The sequence below is a fragment of the Notamacropus eugenii genome, chromosome 3, assembly GCF_028372415.1.
Source record: "Notamacropus eugenii isolate mMacEug1 chromosome 3, mMacEug1.pri_v2, whole genome shotgun sequence".
In the NCBI taxonomy this organism is placed as follows: Eukaryota; Metazoa; Chordata; class Mammalia; order Diprotodontia; family Macropodidae; genus Notamacropus; species Notamacropus eugenii.
Window position 1 is genome coordinate 66,846,302 of NC_092874.1, and position 18,239 is coordinate 66,864,540.

General features: G+C 36.2%; 1 protein-coding gene across 1 annotated transcript in view; it reads left to right on the forward strand.

The window, feature by feature from the left end:
- Positions 1-18,239, forward strand: part of MYO3A (myosin IIIA) — a 247,917-nt gene that overhangs the window by 71,659 nt on the left and 158,019 nt on the right. The window contains exons 6-9 of the mRNA XM_072651758.1: positions 5,303-5,379; positions 9,416-9,561; positions 12,973-13,038; positions 15,869-16,024. Of these exons, the coding sequence (XP_072507859.1) occupies positions 5,303-5,379; positions 9,416-9,561; positions 12,973-13,038; positions 15,869-16,024 (445 nt within the window). The remainder of the gene's footprint in view (positions 1-5,302; positions 5,380-9,415; positions 9,562-12,972; positions 13,039-15,868; positions 16,025-18,239) is intronic.

Here is an 18,239-nt window from a genome sequence, read left to right on the forward strand (position 1 = left end):
GATGGGTCAGCAAAGAAGACTAAGGAGGAGGACCCAAACAGATAGAACCAGGAGAATCATGAAAACCTGGAGAAGAGATACTGTCACTCTCCTAGTCTTTTGAGACTTGCTGAGACCTTCCTCTTTCTTGTTGGTTGACACTGTATCTCTAGACTGCCTTTCCAGGATTGGTTGCATTTTTACTTATCTCCCCCACCTACCTCCCATTCCTGCCAGAATGACTATTTGGAGAATATTGAGATAACATTAATTTTTTATTTGTCAGTTTTTTTGTCAATTTTGTCAATTTAGAAACCTTTTCTAATTGATCATCCTGTATCATGCTAGCAGGCTTTCTATTCTTGGATTCAAGTATTTCATTTTTCTATGCAGCTTATTTATACAGCAACCAATTATTTGCTAGACTTTGTAAGAGATACAAAAATAATTAAGAGCACTTGGAGCTCACTGTGTGCAGGGATTGATAGGTTATAGCATTTGTAAATAAACTAGAGCTATGAAATATCAATATAAGAATATATGGTTTAATTTCCCTTTCCTCAGCCTTTAGTCTGGGCTCCCTCTGCCACTGCTATATCCTGCCCCAACCATCTACCCCTATAGCTTTCAAATCCCAAGCTGATTCCCTATTGTTCTTTTTAAGGAATCTTCCATGATTGTACGCTTATAGAGTTGGAGCTAGTAAAAAATCTACAAGGTCTTTTAATTCAGCTTTCTTATTTTACTAATGAGGAGTCCAGCAGTAAAATTATAGGCAGATTCTTCTGAGATACACACCAGGTCACCAAACCACAGCTGATGATTCTATGGTATCCATATGAATTTAGGCAGTTTATAAATTCTGTGCTCATTTCTGTGAAATGCACATTCTTGAGAACATTTTTTGGTGTATGGCCATTTTTAGTAATTATTTCAGTCTTTTCATGGATTCCCAAATATTTAAAGACATAACACTAAATTAAGTTGTTCAGAAAAGATTTAGAAAGTTCTTATCCCCCCTGAATGCATACATAATTAATATTTGAATTAAATAAACCATTTGCATTGTAAAGGAATGATATAATAGTTGTGGACCTTTAAAAACTAAATCATTTTTTTCTTGGCCTGTTTTCTCATTGTTCTTCTATTCCATAATCTGTTCCTCCTCTCTGAGTGAAAATTACATTCTGTGGGATAGAATAGAAGCCCCTTGCAGGCTCTATTTTGTCTATGATTCTTTGTATAAATGCAGAGAGCTTGACTCTAATAACATATGTTTGTCAATGAATGCATAACATCTCATTAAATCCTCACAATAACTCTATGAGTTAGAGGTTGCAATTGTCGTTGTCCCTATTTGACTTATAAGGAAACTGAGGTTCAGAAAGGATAAGCTGTTTGCCCCAGGTCATAGACCAACTATGTAGCTAACTTGGGTATTTAGACTCTAAGTCCATTATTATATCTAATACACCTGATCAAGTTCTGAAAAACTTGACAAGAATCATTGCCGATTGTGGGATGATATTTCCCTCCCATTCTCAGTAAGAATTCATAGAAACCCAATTTGCCAAGCAATTAAGCTCTAAAATCAGAAATGCCACTGGAATTCTGCCAGGAGCAAAAGTAGTGTTGTTATTTTGAGTCTACTTTATAAAAAAACACCACATAAATGTGACACCATAATTTGTCTGTACCAAAATTGGAACCAAAGGGATATACCTGGAATCTAATAAAATCTTAAATTTCACATGTAAATAGCTTAGAAATATTTAATTCAGTCCTCCACAAAAACCTTCCTCCTGTCTTATCATAGTGTGAAGGTGACCCTGGGTTCTTAAAGACTCTGTCAGCGGAGCACAAGTTATGTCTGGTCCTGCCAACCTGGAAACAGTTCAGATGTAGACCTGGCAATAAACTATATGTATGATGGCCAAGGACCAGCATAGCTGATCATGGAGAGGTTTATCAGATCACAAGATGATTCATTGTTTTGGCCACCAGCCCTCAGTAAAAATGGGCAGAAACACCAAATGGCCCACAGTCCTGGGTGGCCTCCTTCAGCTTTTGCTGTGATGGTGACAAAGGAGTAAGAAAAGGGGCAAGCCTGAATTGGACAATTCTTCGGACAGGATTCACCTAAGTTTTAGTACTTTTAAAAGGCATTCAAAGCCCTTCTTAACCTGTCTCCTCACTTTCGGGCTTTTCACAACTCTATAACCCCTCCTACACACACAGACACACACAGACACACACACGGACACACACACACACACACACACACACGTGTGCACAAACACTCTGCAATCCAGGTCAGTGACCTCCTTGTTGCTCCTTACACAAGATACTCCATCTCCCAAATCTGGGTATTTTCACTGGTTGTCCCCTATACCTGGAATACTCTCCCTTCTCTTTTTTTTACCTCCTGGCTTACCTGGCTTCTTTCAAGTCCCAGCTAACATTCCACCTTCTACAGGAAGCTGTTGCTAATCCCTCTGAATTCTAGTGCCTTCTCTTTGTTGCTTATTTGTATCTACCTGTTTGCATGGTATCTCCTTCATTAAATTGTGAGTTCCTTGATGACAGGGATTTTGTCTTTCTTTGCATCCCCAGTTACCAAATGCCTGGAATACAGGCAGCGCTTAATAAATGCTTATTGACTGACAGATTCTACTTAGTAATCAGTGAGTTGACAGATTGATAGAGGGATTGATTCACAGCTTTCTTGATATCCTCACAATAAATGACCCCAATGTACATACAGAAATTGGAGCCAAACTGAAGTATGGCTCAAAAGTTTTCCCCGGAGAGTCAAATAAAGAAGTTGAAAAGGCTGTTTTCATCTTGCATCCAAAGCATATCATCTCTTTATGACCAGGCAGAAGAGTAAGAGGTTTACAGAATGATCCTTTCCATAATTGGTTGTTCTTGGTCTTTTAAAAGCCCTTGACTAACCAAGATGAAATGCACCGTTGGACGGTTGTCTTCAAGCAAGTCTCCCATTAAAATGAATATGCAAAAACTTTGCAAGACTCTGGTAGATGTAATCACTGAAATGATTTTGTTCAATGATCAGATGAATGTCAACCTCAAGAAATCAATAAAATACAGACACATATTGCTCATCTAAGGTGTTCAACAAAATATTAAAAGATACCATCCTTGCAATTCAAGTAAAAAAAGATGCCTTGATAATGACAAGTTGCACTAGATATCCTTATTCAGAGATGAAACAGTATTACTACTGTTAGTCATTATATTGAATCTTAGAATACTATAGAGTCCCTTGCATCAAATCCATAGCAATGCAAAAGGGATTGGTCTGAGTGTTCATCCTGGAAAAACAAACTAGAGAACTAGATGAAAAATACATACTTTCCAGATTTATGACATGTAGTCAAACAACCTGAGAATAATTTCATCAGTAGTCTCATATCTTGGATAGATGCTGCAGTTGAAAAGGGAACTAGACCTAGAATTCAGTAGAAATAGTACATTAGGCTGGATTGCATTTGAGAAACTGAGCTATGTTTCCAGTGATCCCAAGGTATTTGCTGCTAGAAACGTTCATCTTTTTAACACCTTTATTTCCCCTAGCAGTGTTATTTGGTGAGGAATTATTGATCACAAAGATCCTGGAAGCATAAACATTATAAGAAGTTCAAATGTAATGGAAATACTCATGAGGGATGTAAGTGATTGTCACATGTAAACAATGTGGGCTCATACATGAAAAGCAGAATAAAATATATTATCTAAGAAACTATATGACTGCAAAAAGAAACAGTTAGGTCACATTGGATTATTAAAAGAGGCAGAGAAAGAGCTCCATTTATGCTTTCAACTTAGCTATATAATCCTAGGCAAGTCTATTCCTATCTCTGTGCCTCAGTTTCCTTACCTGTAAAAAGAGGCAAATAAATTCATTGGACTACAAGGATCTTTCTAGCTCTAAATCTTTGACTCTTTGATTCATTGGGGTGATAGGTGAAGTCTAAATAAAGGGACATTTTGATTTCTGGCTGTTGGTTCAAATGAACAAAGATTTATTAACTTTCTGTGGTATGCCTAGGTCTGTATAAGAAATGTATAAATTTCTACTATTTAGTATAAATTATACTAAAGAAACATATAAATTATATTAGAAAAACAAGATATACATATGAAAGGTGAAGAAAGGAAGTATTTAGTACAGAGGAGTGTTTCAGGAGGAGACATGGATGCAGGGATTGGATGAGGGATGAATAAATGATGGATAGATGAATGGAACAATGTAGGAAATTTTCATGACATGGATAAAACTCCAGCTGAGCCTAGAATGATGCACGTATTATGTATCTATTAGCACTGATAATATGTGTGTGTATATAAAACAGCTTATATTTAACATTTGCAAAGCATTTTTTCTCCTTATATCTCTGTAAGGAAATAGTATAAATATATCACTGTGACTGCTTTACAAATAAAGGACTGGAAGCTCAGTGAGTTGCAGTGGCTAGCCTCATCATTGCCTAGCCAGTGAGTATTATAGCTAGGATATATACCCTTGGATTTCAAGCTGGGAAAGAATTTTGAGGTCATCTAATAGATATCTTCAATTTGCAGTTGAGGAAATGGAAGGCCCAGAAAGTAGAGTTACTTGTCCAAGGTGACATAGGTAGTGCTTGGCTGAGCCAGCATTTGAACCCAGGGCCCCTGAACAAATCCAATGTTGTTAAATATCTTCCCCACCCATTAATATATACTCTGAGGTGAGGATTTTGCTTTGGAGGTTTACTCTTTGGAAGAAGGTTCTTGTGCCAGATGAGTCTCTGGGTAGCTGTTAAGGAGCCCCCTTTGAAAACCCAAGTGTTTCTTTCTCTGGTAACTATGTATATATGTAATGGTCAGACAGTTGGATCTGTCTGTTGATCTGTGGTGTATCTATTGCTTATGATCAGACAGTTGGAAGCCCTTTCTGTCGGTCTTTATTTCTCTGCGTGTATTTTCTCTGTTGGTATATGTGATTAAAGAAGATTGTTGACCCCTCAAAAGTTGCATTCCTTTTAGAAAAGCAAACCTAAGAACCTGTGCTAGCAGGCCATCCTGAATGTGCCAGGGTGCTTACTGCTACAAATACTCTTTCCAATGTGCCAAAGAATCCCTGCATGAGATATCCACACTTGGAGCATGAATGTACCAGATGTCTGTTGTAAGACCTCTTGAACAGCAAGTTAAAGCCTAGTGATCCCTTGAAAAAGCTAGAGCTTTAAAATGATTTGTAGGAGAACAGATCGGCATATGTAATCAAACCCAGAAATAAGTTTTCCTTCATTCCTTTCAGGTGTGTCAGCACAGCTAACAAGTACTCGGCATCGTCGGAACACATCTGTAGGAACACCATTTTGGATGGCTCCTGAGGTCAGATAAAATTTCAAGAAATACAGATTTGATGTTTAATCTCCTCTACTCTTTCTTTTCCTTCTCTAGTCCTTCTCAATTTGCAAAGGTTTTCAAATTTCCTTAATTTGTTTACAATAAATATGCAATTAAATTAATTTTAAATATTTAATAAATTTTATTATAATATTTTGTGCATCTTTTTAGAGTTGGGATTTATATATGTGCAGAGGACACAGATGAGAATAAATAAACCACCTAGCATAAACGGAGTGTTCCCAAAGTCTTAGTGCAGTTTCAAGGTGTTAAATCTTCCATATAATATATATGTGTATATATTTATATTATATTATATTATATTATCCACAAAAAAGTTTTAAAACAGAGAAGTTGACTATATCCTTCATTTTCCTAAAACCTTATTTCTCATGCATGGCACATTAGTTTTTTGATGGCATATTTATGATGTTTTAAACTATTTTAGAATAAAAAATGTTACAGAGGTTGGCTAAACTTTGTTTATTAAGATAAGATCTACTATTCATTGGAGTATGTGACATTTCCCATCATTTCAGTATCCTACCTCAGGGCTGGATTCAGCTTTTAATGTCTTGTCTATATAGCATTACCTTCAGGAAGCTGTAGATCAGCTGCTAAAATAGCTGAGGGAAAGCAGTTTTCTGTCAAATCATCTTTTTTCCATGGTCACTATAATGCTCCTAATGCCTTTAATTTTTCTACTTCTATATATCAGTGATGACAATGTATTTTTCAAAACTGTCATCCTGGGACCTTTTTAAGAAACTTCTATTTAGTCAGCATTTACCAAAGGGAAGGGAATGCTCCAAGAGACTCATTAATAATAGGCAACCACAAAATGAAAGATATTTAAGAAGTTAATACATAGAAGAGGGTTTGCCTTTGAACCCAGTGAGCATTACTTGTATAAAACGATTATTAAAAAACAGTATGATATATGTGTGAAATCATCTTAAGATATTATCTTAAGGCATCAGTATCCTCTTCAAATATTTTTCAAAGGACTAGCCCATCTAAAATATGTAATAACTGTTGTTGGCATTTACACAGTGCTTTGAGATTTGCAAAGTGCTTTACGTGTATTTCATTTGATCCTCATAGCAACCCTGAGAGACATGTGCAATCACATCCCTATTTTACAAATGAGGAAGTTGAGGTTGAAAGCGTTTCAGTGATTGACCCAAGGTTGCACTGCTAGTCAGGGTATGTGTCAGAATTCAAACTGAGGTCTTGCTGACTCAAACCTAGCGTTCTCTCTACCGTGCCACCTAGTTCATCTCAAGAGAGAAAATAGGAGGGAAATAGAAAATCACACACCTGTGCCTTAAAAAGAAGCCCTCCCACATGAGCATATTTTACAAAAAAATCTAAAGAAAGAGCATCTTAAGAGGGTTTTACCGCAGTCTAAGTCTGCGAGACAAAGAATGCTCTTATGTGAAAAATAGTTAAAAGATGGCTAATTTCTCAGCAACTGATTTCTGCGCACTTTGCAGATTTTAACTTTATACAAATGTAGTTATTGTAATCATCATCGTCGCCATCAAAGCTGCTGCCACATCCGTCTTGTTTGAGCTAAATAAATGTACTTCCGCACCATTTAGCCCTGTGTGGCGCGCATGTATTGCAGCTCCATCACTTTACTAGGGAACTCAACCACTACCTCATGTTCAGAGTTCCTTTGTGAAAACTATTTTGTTTGCTAAGCCTAGAAATTATTTCAAATTGCATAAAGCATCTTTGTGCTTTTTAGTCATTTCCAAATTATTCAAAAAGGCTAATAATTAAACTGGGCATCCAACAATATGCAATTAATGAGCATCCATCTTACTAAAAAGTCATAGTCTATGACTTATAAGCTTAATCTAGCCTACAGTGACTTCACATCTAGCAGAATAATGGCTTTTATGCAATTTCAGATGAAGAGCACAGCGAAAATTTTTTGAACCAGCATAATATGTGCTCTTAATTATGTGTAGCACATTCATTCATATGTAACAAGCTCCATCTTGTCACTCAGGGAAAAGTTAATAATAGAATTAGTTCATATTTATACAGAAAGCTTGGGAAATTGCAGTCAATTAAATATCTGGTTAGTCAATAGTTGCCATATACATATATACATATACACATATACATGTATGCATATATACATGTTTACGTATATGTATGTGTGTATATATACATATATATGTACCATAGGTGGTGCAATGGATAGAGCAATAGCCCTGGAGTCAGGAAGACCTGAGTTCAAATCCAGCTTCAGATACCATCATCACAAATAGAAAAATGTGCTTTGTCCAGCAAGCACTACTATTTTCCTTGATTTATGGGACAACTTACTAGCCAACTTTTCTGGAAAATGGCACTGATCAGACTGCTTCACCTCACCAGTGAATGTTATTAATTATAATAACAGAGTTTTGTGAATCCGGAGTGGAAAAGGCTAGTGGTCTTGATGCACTCTCTGAATTATCTTGAAATTCTGAAGAGGAAGGATAGTATGTAATATATCCATCATATGTATTAGGTCATTTGTAAACATATCTACACATATGTTCACATGAGGATATTCATATACATCACACTCTAGATAGTAAGTTCCTTGAAGGTAAGAAATATGTCTGAGCCACCTTTTTATTGCCCCACATTCCTTAACACAGTGATTTTCATGTAGTAGGTGTTTAATGAATGTTTGTTTTCCAAGGAGATGCCTTCTTCGAATCAGGTTTAGATTTAACATCCCCAGAATTCACAAATGTCAATGGGTCTATCAACTAGTTTGATTGATAAATCCTAGGACTTTGACTTCATGGAATTTTTTAGTAGAAGATCTTAGAAATGATTGGTTTTTCTGTCTTAATGTTTCCAAAGAACCCTCCCTTGATGAGTACTTTGGTGTCATCAACTATCTCTAATATTTTACATTTAAAAGTTTTCAGCTTCAAAGGTAAAAATGGACAGCATAAGAAAATAGAGTTCTAGAGATTTTAATGCTTCTTCATTATAAATGTCACATCATAGACCTTTACATAAATAATCTGACCATGATATAAATAGCATTCCCAGAATGGACATTTCCATCTTTTCTGTTGGCTGCCATTTACAAAATTAAAAAACAAAAAGTAAGGTGCTGGAAATTGTGCTTTCTGGTGATGATCAGATTTACCTGCCCAATCTCTCTGACCATTCCTCCCCACTTAATAATAAATTATGAAGCAATACCCAATGACATTTTGATGACAGCTATGTTATTGGCTATCTGACCATCAGCAAAATTCTTAAATTTGAGGGGGGGAGAATTCTGTAAATGAAATAGATGAATCTCCAAGGTCTCTTTAAAATCTCATCTTTTGTGATTCTTCTATCATCATATCTCTTCTTTCTGTTTCTCTCAATTACTAGGGCCACTATCCAGAACCTAGTTTAGGTTGTCATTACCTCATGCTTGTCTAATGACTAGTAAAGATAATTAATCCCATAAGAGTTCAAAATTGGGAAAAATCACTAGAATGATTCCCTTCAATTTAGCAATTAAATGTTTATTGAAGGGGCTATGATGTGGAAGGTACCAGGTAGGCACTAAGGATACAAAGACAATATGAAATAAACCCTGCCTTCCGAAAGATTCTATTCTATCAGGGAAGTCAGGGGAAAATGCATCATGTGCTTAGATAAACAATACATAGAAAAGGTAAGTAAGCTTTCATAAAAGAAATGGCACTTGACCTGGGTAGAATGCAAATCACTAAAAACCAAAGAGGAGCTCAGCCCAGCTGGAGTGGAGGATGTGTGTAGTTTAATTAATTGATTTATATAGTCTGGTCAGAATAAATTATTTTGCATATACAGCATAAAATAGTCTGACAATTAGGACCTCTGATTTGACTTGCCTTCCCACATGTCACCTTTCCATAATAATTTTGTTGAAGTGTCAGGTAGAACTATTTTTGTGTTCAGTACTCAAATAGGATTCTTAAATAAAATCTGAGACTTTGGCTCTTTCCATTTGCTCTGCCAGGTCATTGCATGTGAACAGCAGCTGGATAGCACCTATGATGCCAGATGTGATGCGTGGTCATTGGGTATTACAGCTATTGAACTGGGAGATGGAGACCCACCTTTTGCTGATCTGCACCCTATGAGAGCACTATTCAAAATACCAAGGTAAGGGGACAAAACCTTTTGTGTAAAGCATCCATTTGCCAAAATCTTTCCCTTCAACACTTTACACAAAACAGTTGAATATAGTCAAGAATGGGAATACTTAAGCTGTTTTTCAACATATTGAGGCAAAATGCTTTGGAGAGTCATTTTGATTCTATCTGAGTAGCTTCATTTTTCTGCTTGAAGTACAATGAATTTTATAAAAATGCAATGAATCTTAGAAGTCAGTGAATATTTTTTCTGTCTTCAGAAGCACTACATCCTTGGAAACCAACCATCCCATCCACACAACTCTTTTTATCCCTCTGCTTGTTGGAGAAAGGGTATCATTCACTTAACTTGTTGCATGAGTAAAAGGCTTCATACATGGTAGAGTGGGATGGAGAAACTTCACCACTAAAAAGTCAAGTCGTGTGCCTGATTTCTACATTAAAAAGTTACTTGAAAATTTTAAGTGTATTTTCCATGGAATCAAACTAGTAGGTGACCTGAGCAGTCAGATTTGGAGTTGGTTTTTGCCATCATATGTCTGTTAATTTAATTCAGTTCAACATTTTTTAGACACCATGATAGATAGTTGAAGACATAAAAACACAGTCCTTGCCCTCACAAAATCTAACTTCTGCTAAAGGAAAACAACATAAGCACATATTAGCATGTGCGAAATATCTACAAGTAAATAGAGTACACTCACATCTGGGGAACTAGGAAAGACCTTAATTAGGAGGTAGTACCTGGACTGTGGTCTGAAGGAAATTAGGAATCCTACAAAGTGAAAGTGAAAAGAAAAACCCTTCCAGGCTTGAGAGTTGGTCTACTCAAAGAACCAGAAGTAGAGCATGGAATGTCATGTATAAGGAACAGATAGTAGGGCAGTATAGATGGCCCATTATGCATAGGGCAGAAATAAAAAGTCAGTCTGAATAGACAAGTTGGAGCTAGATTGCAAAGGCCTTAACATGTCAAACAGAGAAAATCTTATTTTACTTAGAGGCAGTAAGGAACCACTGAAGTTTCTTAATCCTGGTGCTACCCATTATAATACTTTAGATCCCAGGATCACAGACTCTTGGAATGTTAAAGGTTATTTGGGTCAGTAAATATCACAGAGCCCTTACACAAAGATTCCAAAACATATCACAAATTTTTCCTGTTGATAAAAAATTTTCCCTGTTTTGCAACTGAATAAACTTAAACATCAAAAACAAAACCTGAACCTAGCTAGGCCAAGATGTTTTTTACCAGTGAAAGCTTTTGGCATAGTTAACCCCCAGAAACTGATCATTCATCTTGCCCTACTTCCTCATTTCCTTCCTAGTGACAAAGATAAGATCTAATTCTCCTAACTTGCAGTGACATTCCTTACTCATTGGACCATACTACATGGAGTAAGCCATTTTAATTATAGTTTAAATCACCCTTGCAAGCCATGCCTGGAGAGGGTAATAATTCTGGAAATTACATCATTTTAGTCATCACTCAGCATTTTCTAACACCAGTATATCTCTGAAATGGGACTCTGAGGGTGCTAATTCTAAACATGATTTTTAAAAGAAAAAATCTCAAAAAGCCATGAGACTGGAAATGCCCAAAAATAAAGCAGAATTTTGGTTCTTCCCACACTGGGACAAAAGGATCAATTTTTAGAGATGGAATAATTCATTTTGAAGGCAAAAAGCATAGAACCTTAGAGATAAGAATTTCTTCATTTAATGTGCAAATTCAGCAATCTCCAAATAACCTCAAGGTTTCTAAAAGGAGCTTTGGAGTGAGATCTATGATAGATGAGGAGCTGCACCTTTCTTTAATTAGCCTGTACAAACTGTACATTAATTTCATTATCAGCTATTTAGAAAGTAATGTGGAACTAAAGACAGCATTTTCATTTCACTAATGAAAACAAAGTGCTATTGAAATTAACAAAAAGAAGTATTTCAGGAAACTCGGCTATCGTGGTTGATCAGTGTTGCTTGATTGCAGAAGTGGAATGGTCTCGTTTTCACATGGGGTCCCTTTGTATTCATGAGCATTTCAAGAAGAAAAAAAGACCTGCTTTTTTTTTCAAATGAAAGAAATTGATTAAAAGTACCTTTAAGGGGCATTGAGAGCCTCAGATGTGGTTAGTAATGTTGTTCATTAACTTACTTTTAGTTATTCCTGGTATTAATTCTGTCAGACTGATTAAAAACTACAGAAATGTGTGTTATTTTGTCCCATTCTACACACCATACTTTGTATCTTTCTTTGACCTATACTCCTTTATAAAGATCTTTTAGGATGAGAGTTCCCACTCCTGTCCTTGGAAGACTTTACATATCTTTGGATCAAAAATATTTTCCTAATATTTAGCCTTATTTTCCATTTGCCAGAATTGTAACTAGTATGGAAGAAATTAGAACTTTGCCTTAGAATGTTAAAATTTAAGGATTTTTGGCAATTTTTGTGCTCCTTTAGTAAGTAGAAATAATTGAGTTTATAACCTAGGTAACAAGAATAATTAGTTAAAATAATAAGCTACTACACCTGGTATGTTTTCTTCTCCCCTTTCCTGGATGAGTTCTTCCTAAGCCTGTTATTTGCCCTAACTGTGGACTCGCCAGCATCTGTTTCATGAAATTCAGATATAGCTGTCTCTGCCACAAAGGGTGGTATCCCAGAAGTCTTTTCTTTTATGAGACCTTGTTTCCTAAAATCCAAGTTCTTCTCCCCCCCCCCCACTCTCTCTCAACATAACTTGCCTTTAAAAAGTTGAATTGAAGATATGTTTCATGCTGCTAACCCTGCACACATATTGTGGTACAGACTTTGGGGATGAGAATTTCTTGTTAGGGCTCTTTATTCTGTCATCCTCCTATTGTTTATATTATTTCCTCATCATCTGAGGATAAAAGTTTCAGGGATTAAAGTCTCTCCATTGATATAGATAATCAACTCTTATTTAACAGTCAACCTGGGACACTGTGATTTGTGATGCATATGCTTTAATGTGTCCAAGGTCACAGATTTCACATGTATCAGAAACAGATCTCTAGCACCAATTTCCTGACTCCATGGCCAGGGTTGTCTCCTCTTCCATGCTGCCTATCATCATTCCCTAATACCATCAGGTAATTACAAGAAGATTCACTTTTGAAAATAAAGTTAACAGCTAGAAAAATGAGTCAAATATTTCAGGCTTGTGAGAAAACATGGAATCTGTCATTATATATGAATAGTGATTAATAGTTGTCTTCTTTTTTATTTGTGGACATGTTTGAAAAATGATGGCAGTACTGGGTTAGAGCTGACTGTTAGAATGGGTGATTCCAGTGATTCCTCAGAAGTCCACTACTCAGTGTATCTTGTTCATTCTCCTTTTTTCATATATGTTATCCAATGTATATAATTGAATTTTTCTTCTCTGTTTTATAGAAGTCCACCTCCAACTCTAAGACAACCAGAACTGTGGACAGCAGAATTCAATGACTTCATTAGCAAGTGAGTAACAAACAATAGAGTGTTTTTAAAAAATTAAAGCATGTTCTCTTTATATGAAAAATATTGCCATTTTGCTGCTGCTGTAATCAGGAAGGTAGGGCAGTTGGTATGGGGGGAGAAAGGGAGAAGTTGTTGCCCACAGCCCTAACAAGGACACTCTCCTGATTTGAGAATATAGACAGCATATCAAAGTAGGAGGAACCAGGATCACTGGGCTAATGGCAGTCTGAAATTGCTTTTTAGACTATAACGTGTTATATAAATGTAAGATGCATTTGTCTTTTATTGTTAAAACTTAGTCACTGATTAAGATGTTTATATAATGTTGACACACTTGGAAGTATCTAGATAACTGACATGAAGCTAGGAAGTATCTTTAAATCTCTTCCCTCCCCCACCCCTAACCAACCCTATCCCACAATAGAGCAGTTGACAAAAAAAAACAAAAAATAAATGCAAAAGTGAAGAGCAAGTATATTGCCTTCAAGCCTATCTTCTCATAGAGATTAGAGCTGGAGGAGCCCTTAACAAATAGAACAAAAGAGTGTCTAGTCACAGGGAGTAAATAGCAGAGCTGAAATTTGAACCCAGGTATTTTGACTCCAAATCCAGCACTCTTTCCATGCCACCAGGCTCCTGTTCCTCAACCTCTGCTAACTCTTCTCACCTTAAAGAAACTGAAATATAGCCAGGTTTTTGATGACCAGTCCAGGAGAATTTGAACTGGAAAACTCCCTTCACATCAAAGGTGGGAAATAATGTGAAGCAAATGTAGAAATTACATGTATTGATGTTAGTTATCCAATAAGCATTTATATAGTGCCCTCTGTATGTTACAGATATCATCTCATGTGATCCTCATGAAAACCTGCAAAGTAATTGCTATTACTATTCCCATTTTACAAATAAGGAAACTAGGACAGGCAGAGGTTAAATGACTTGCCCAGGATCACACAGCTAGTAAGTGTCAGAGGCCAGATTTGAGCTGAGGTTTTCCCAACTCTAAGTCCAACATTCAATTGTGCCATCTAACTACCGACAGCATGTCATTTCATTCTTTCCAAAGCATTAGTTTACTATTGTATAAACAACAATCTAAGATCTAAAAATTTTAGGACTTTTAAAGAAAGATGAAATATGCAATCTACTTCTAAATTTTCCTTTAAATTATTGGAAGGAATTAAGACTCCAATATTATTGCACAGACCTCAAGATAATGAGAAATATTTCTGAACAGAAAATGCAAAATTTAATGGATATTTCCTTCATATTTTAGTGATCTCTTAGTAGACTTGACTAATTAATTTAGGTGCAAAAAACAAATTCCATAGCTTCTAGCCCATTTTCGCACATTGACTGAAACATCTTTCTAACCTAAATCTATGGGTACCAAAGTGATAGATTTTTTTACTATAAAGAAAAGTCAGACATTTAGGGGTTCTTTTTTAATCACATAAGGATACAGAACTACATTATCATATCATAACATATCAGAAATGTATGATATTCTTACATTTTTTCAGTTTGGGATTTTTTAAACTAAATTCTTTCCTATTCCCACAAAAATAAAATAGATTCAATTGTTATTTTTAAAGAGTCAGTCACCCACTGCATTCTGAATTCCCTATTGGTTAGGAATTCTTTGGGCAGTGCATCATGTAGTGGATTAGCACACTTATTTAGAAGGTCTAAAGCATTGTTGTGGTCCATGGGCATGGACACTCTAACACTGGTTCACCATCTCACAGCTCTGTGCTGTAGTTGTTTAGTTGATTAGTTACGCCCAATTTTTTATGACCTCATTTTAGGTTTTCTTGGCAAATATATTGGAGTGGTTTGCCATTTCTTTCTCAAGCTCATTTTACAGATAAGGAAACTGAGGCAAATAGAGTTAAGTGATCTACCCAGGGTCATACAGCTAGTAGATGACTGAGGCCACATTTGAACTCAGGTCCTCCTGACTCCACTCTCCCACCCTGCTGCCCTCTGTGCTGTTAGTAATAAGACAAATGATTCTATTGATGCTGTTGGTCACCTGGCAAGTGGGTTTGGAAGATGAATATAATCATTCCTTGTACTAGAAAGACTTCTAACACTTAGTATAAAAGAACTTTCTCTGGAGTCAAAGGACCTGAGTTCAAATCTCACATCTACTATTACCTGTATGACCTTAGACAAGTCACTCAAATCCCCTTGAGCCTTCACTGCATTATCTATAAGAATGTGGGGCATAGATGAGATGGCCTCAGAATTCCCTTTTAGCTCCTGACCTATGATCCTCTGGCCTAATGAATATGGAGGATAAAGAATTTTGTATTTCACCATGAACATTAAAATGTACACTGGGATCAAACATCTCATTCTCTGATCTCTTCAAAATAATAGTGAGTCTTAGCAAAAGGACTGGAAGATTCAGTGAGAATCTAGTAAAACATCATGAAAAAGAAATTATAAAGTTTATTTTAATTTTAAATAGCTATCAAAAGGTAATTGTCTTTATGGTTGGTTTATTTTATCTTTAGCAGCAGATTTGTGAAAGAAAATTTTCACTGGAGACACACAGAAGGCGAATTAGGGCATTGGCATTTCATTCGAAAGATGGCATTCCTACAACAAAATGACTCACAGATTCCTTCATTTCCACAAAAGTCCATTTTATCATCCTACTCCTTGATGTTTCTGAGCTAGTTTGTTGGGTCCAGAATTTGGGAAAAATTCATTTCCATAGCAAATCAAAGAAATTAACAAAAAAAATTAAAGAGCCTGCATGATAGTTTTAAAACTCTGTGTAATTTATCTGATAATTACATATTTTTCTCTGTCAGCACAGGTGCTTGACTAAAGATTATGAGAAGCGGCCAACCGTGTCTGATCTTTTGCAGCATGAATTCATTACCCAAATTGAGGGCAAAGATGTGATATTACAGAAACAACTTACAGAATTCATCGAAGCTCACCAGCGACTGGGAGTCACCGAAAGGGCCAGGTAAACAAAGAGGTTCTTGATGCAGACAGATCGAATTTCTGGAATTATTTCTGGAAGTCTTCAGAAGTTTATGACATAAAATAGTTAAGGTTTTATAAGGATTTTTTAAAAATCATTAAGTTCTCTGTTTCCTGGGTTGGTATTTCATGAATTAAAAAAATCAAATAATTTTGCAAACTTCTTGGAAAGGCTTTATCTGAACTCTGCGTTTTCTAAACAACTGCATCACAGTAATGCTCTGAATGTGAAATCCAATAGATGTGACATAGTGATGGACATTTTATTGCATTTTCTGTTCTACTTCAAGATAAGAAATAATAGAGTTGGGATGGGGGAAGGGTTGAAAGTTAGAGCTTAAAGCAGCAATCCTCAAACTATTTGGTTTCAGGACAACCTTAAAAATTATCGAGGACCACCCCATGCCCCATAACCTTTTGTTTATGAGAGTTACATCCATTAATATTTACAATATTAGAAATTAAGGCAGCATCATTATGAAAATAGTTTTGAATCTCAAGCCCTCTTAATGCTTTTTTAAGTGCCTGCTATCTGCTACTTAGAGAACCACTGCCTTAAAGACTCTTTGGTAGTATTCTCCATGGGTGTTATCTTGTCACCTGACTTCACTGCATACAAGTATCTTTTTGTGTAGTCAATTGTCAAGCTTCTTTTTTGTTTCTAGTATATTGTTAGATGTTTGAGATTTAAAGTTATCATTTTAGCCTGTTGAAGTTGTGATTAGAGAGCTGCCCTTGAAACCAGGAAGACATGAATTCAAATCCTGACCCTACCACAGGCATACTTGCCTGGGACAAGTCACTTAACACTTAGTGCTGTAGGCAATTCTCTGAGAGCATTGCTTGCTGGGAAGGTGCTGGCCTGCATTGGTAAAGGATACTTCTTTACCTGGGAGTTCCCTACACCAATAAAATTACAGGTCCATTCCCTATCCCTAAAATTCTATTAAATATATCTCAAAGATCATTTCATTATTCCATGTGAATAATTTAGGAGGAATGAGAATGGAGTGAAAGAAATCAAACTATGTGGGAAGGACTGGCAGGAGAAATTGTAACACTGGATACATACCATACTTAAGGCAGGACATACATACTCGATTTAACTCAAGAAAGGAAGTGTAGAAAGGACACAATTAAAAAGTCCTAGTTCTACCCCCCTAATAATGCTACTACCTTGGGCCAGTCCTTTCATCTTTCCCGATAGTTAAATACTCTGCTGCCCTGCTCCCTCAGTCTCTGCCACCCATTTCCTACTGCTCCATCAAAGTTGTTGTGAGCATCCAATAAGGCATATAAAAGAGATTTCTTTACCTGGAAAATGTTCACTTTCCAGAAACACGAAATATTGTTGTTCTTTTAATTAATAATAGGAGTAATCCAGTAAAGATTCATTGAGTGCCTGTTATGGTCCAGCACTTTGCTGTGTGTTATGAGGATTCAAAATTCAGCTACATTCAATAAATATTTATTGAGCCCCTACTACATATAAAGCTCTGGGCTCAGCTTATCTCTTCCTGGCCTTGAGCAGAGAGGCAAGTGAAAGCTTCCCTCAAGTAGACTCCACTGCCCTCTATTATTCTAAGAACTGAGATCTCCCTAGCAAAAGGAAAAGGTCTCCTATGTCACTGATGGTATCCTAGAAAAATTCTGAGGGTTTTAAAAAGCTAATCAGAAACACTGAACTGCCTTATTGTTTTACCAATTGCAATACCACAAGTTGATTGAAATTGATTCAAAGTCCAGCTGTGCTGAGTTGGCATTAGTGACCTAAAAGTGACATTTCTTTTGAAAAACTCAGTTTTGGGATTGAATTGGATGCATGTGTGTTTAGCAGGATAAAGTCCAACTCCACTCAGCTTCAAAGGAGATTATAACATTATAAATCTATTTTTGTGGAGCCCACATTGGAAAGGCAAATAGGCATGTCATTAAAGACATCACTTTCTACATAGTAAAAGCTGAAATATGTCATTCTGATTCTGTAATGTACTCAAATATTTTTTCCACTAAAGTCTTCCTCTGATGCTTATACTAGTATGGAGGAGACCCTGAGCTGTCAAAGGCTATAAATATAAGTGGTAACAAGTCCTAGGGACTCAAGTATCCAAGTACTAAGATTGACAATTACCTCTAGCAAATTTTGCCTTACTGAATTCAACCCATTGCTCTAGATAACAGCATTGTCACAACACTTA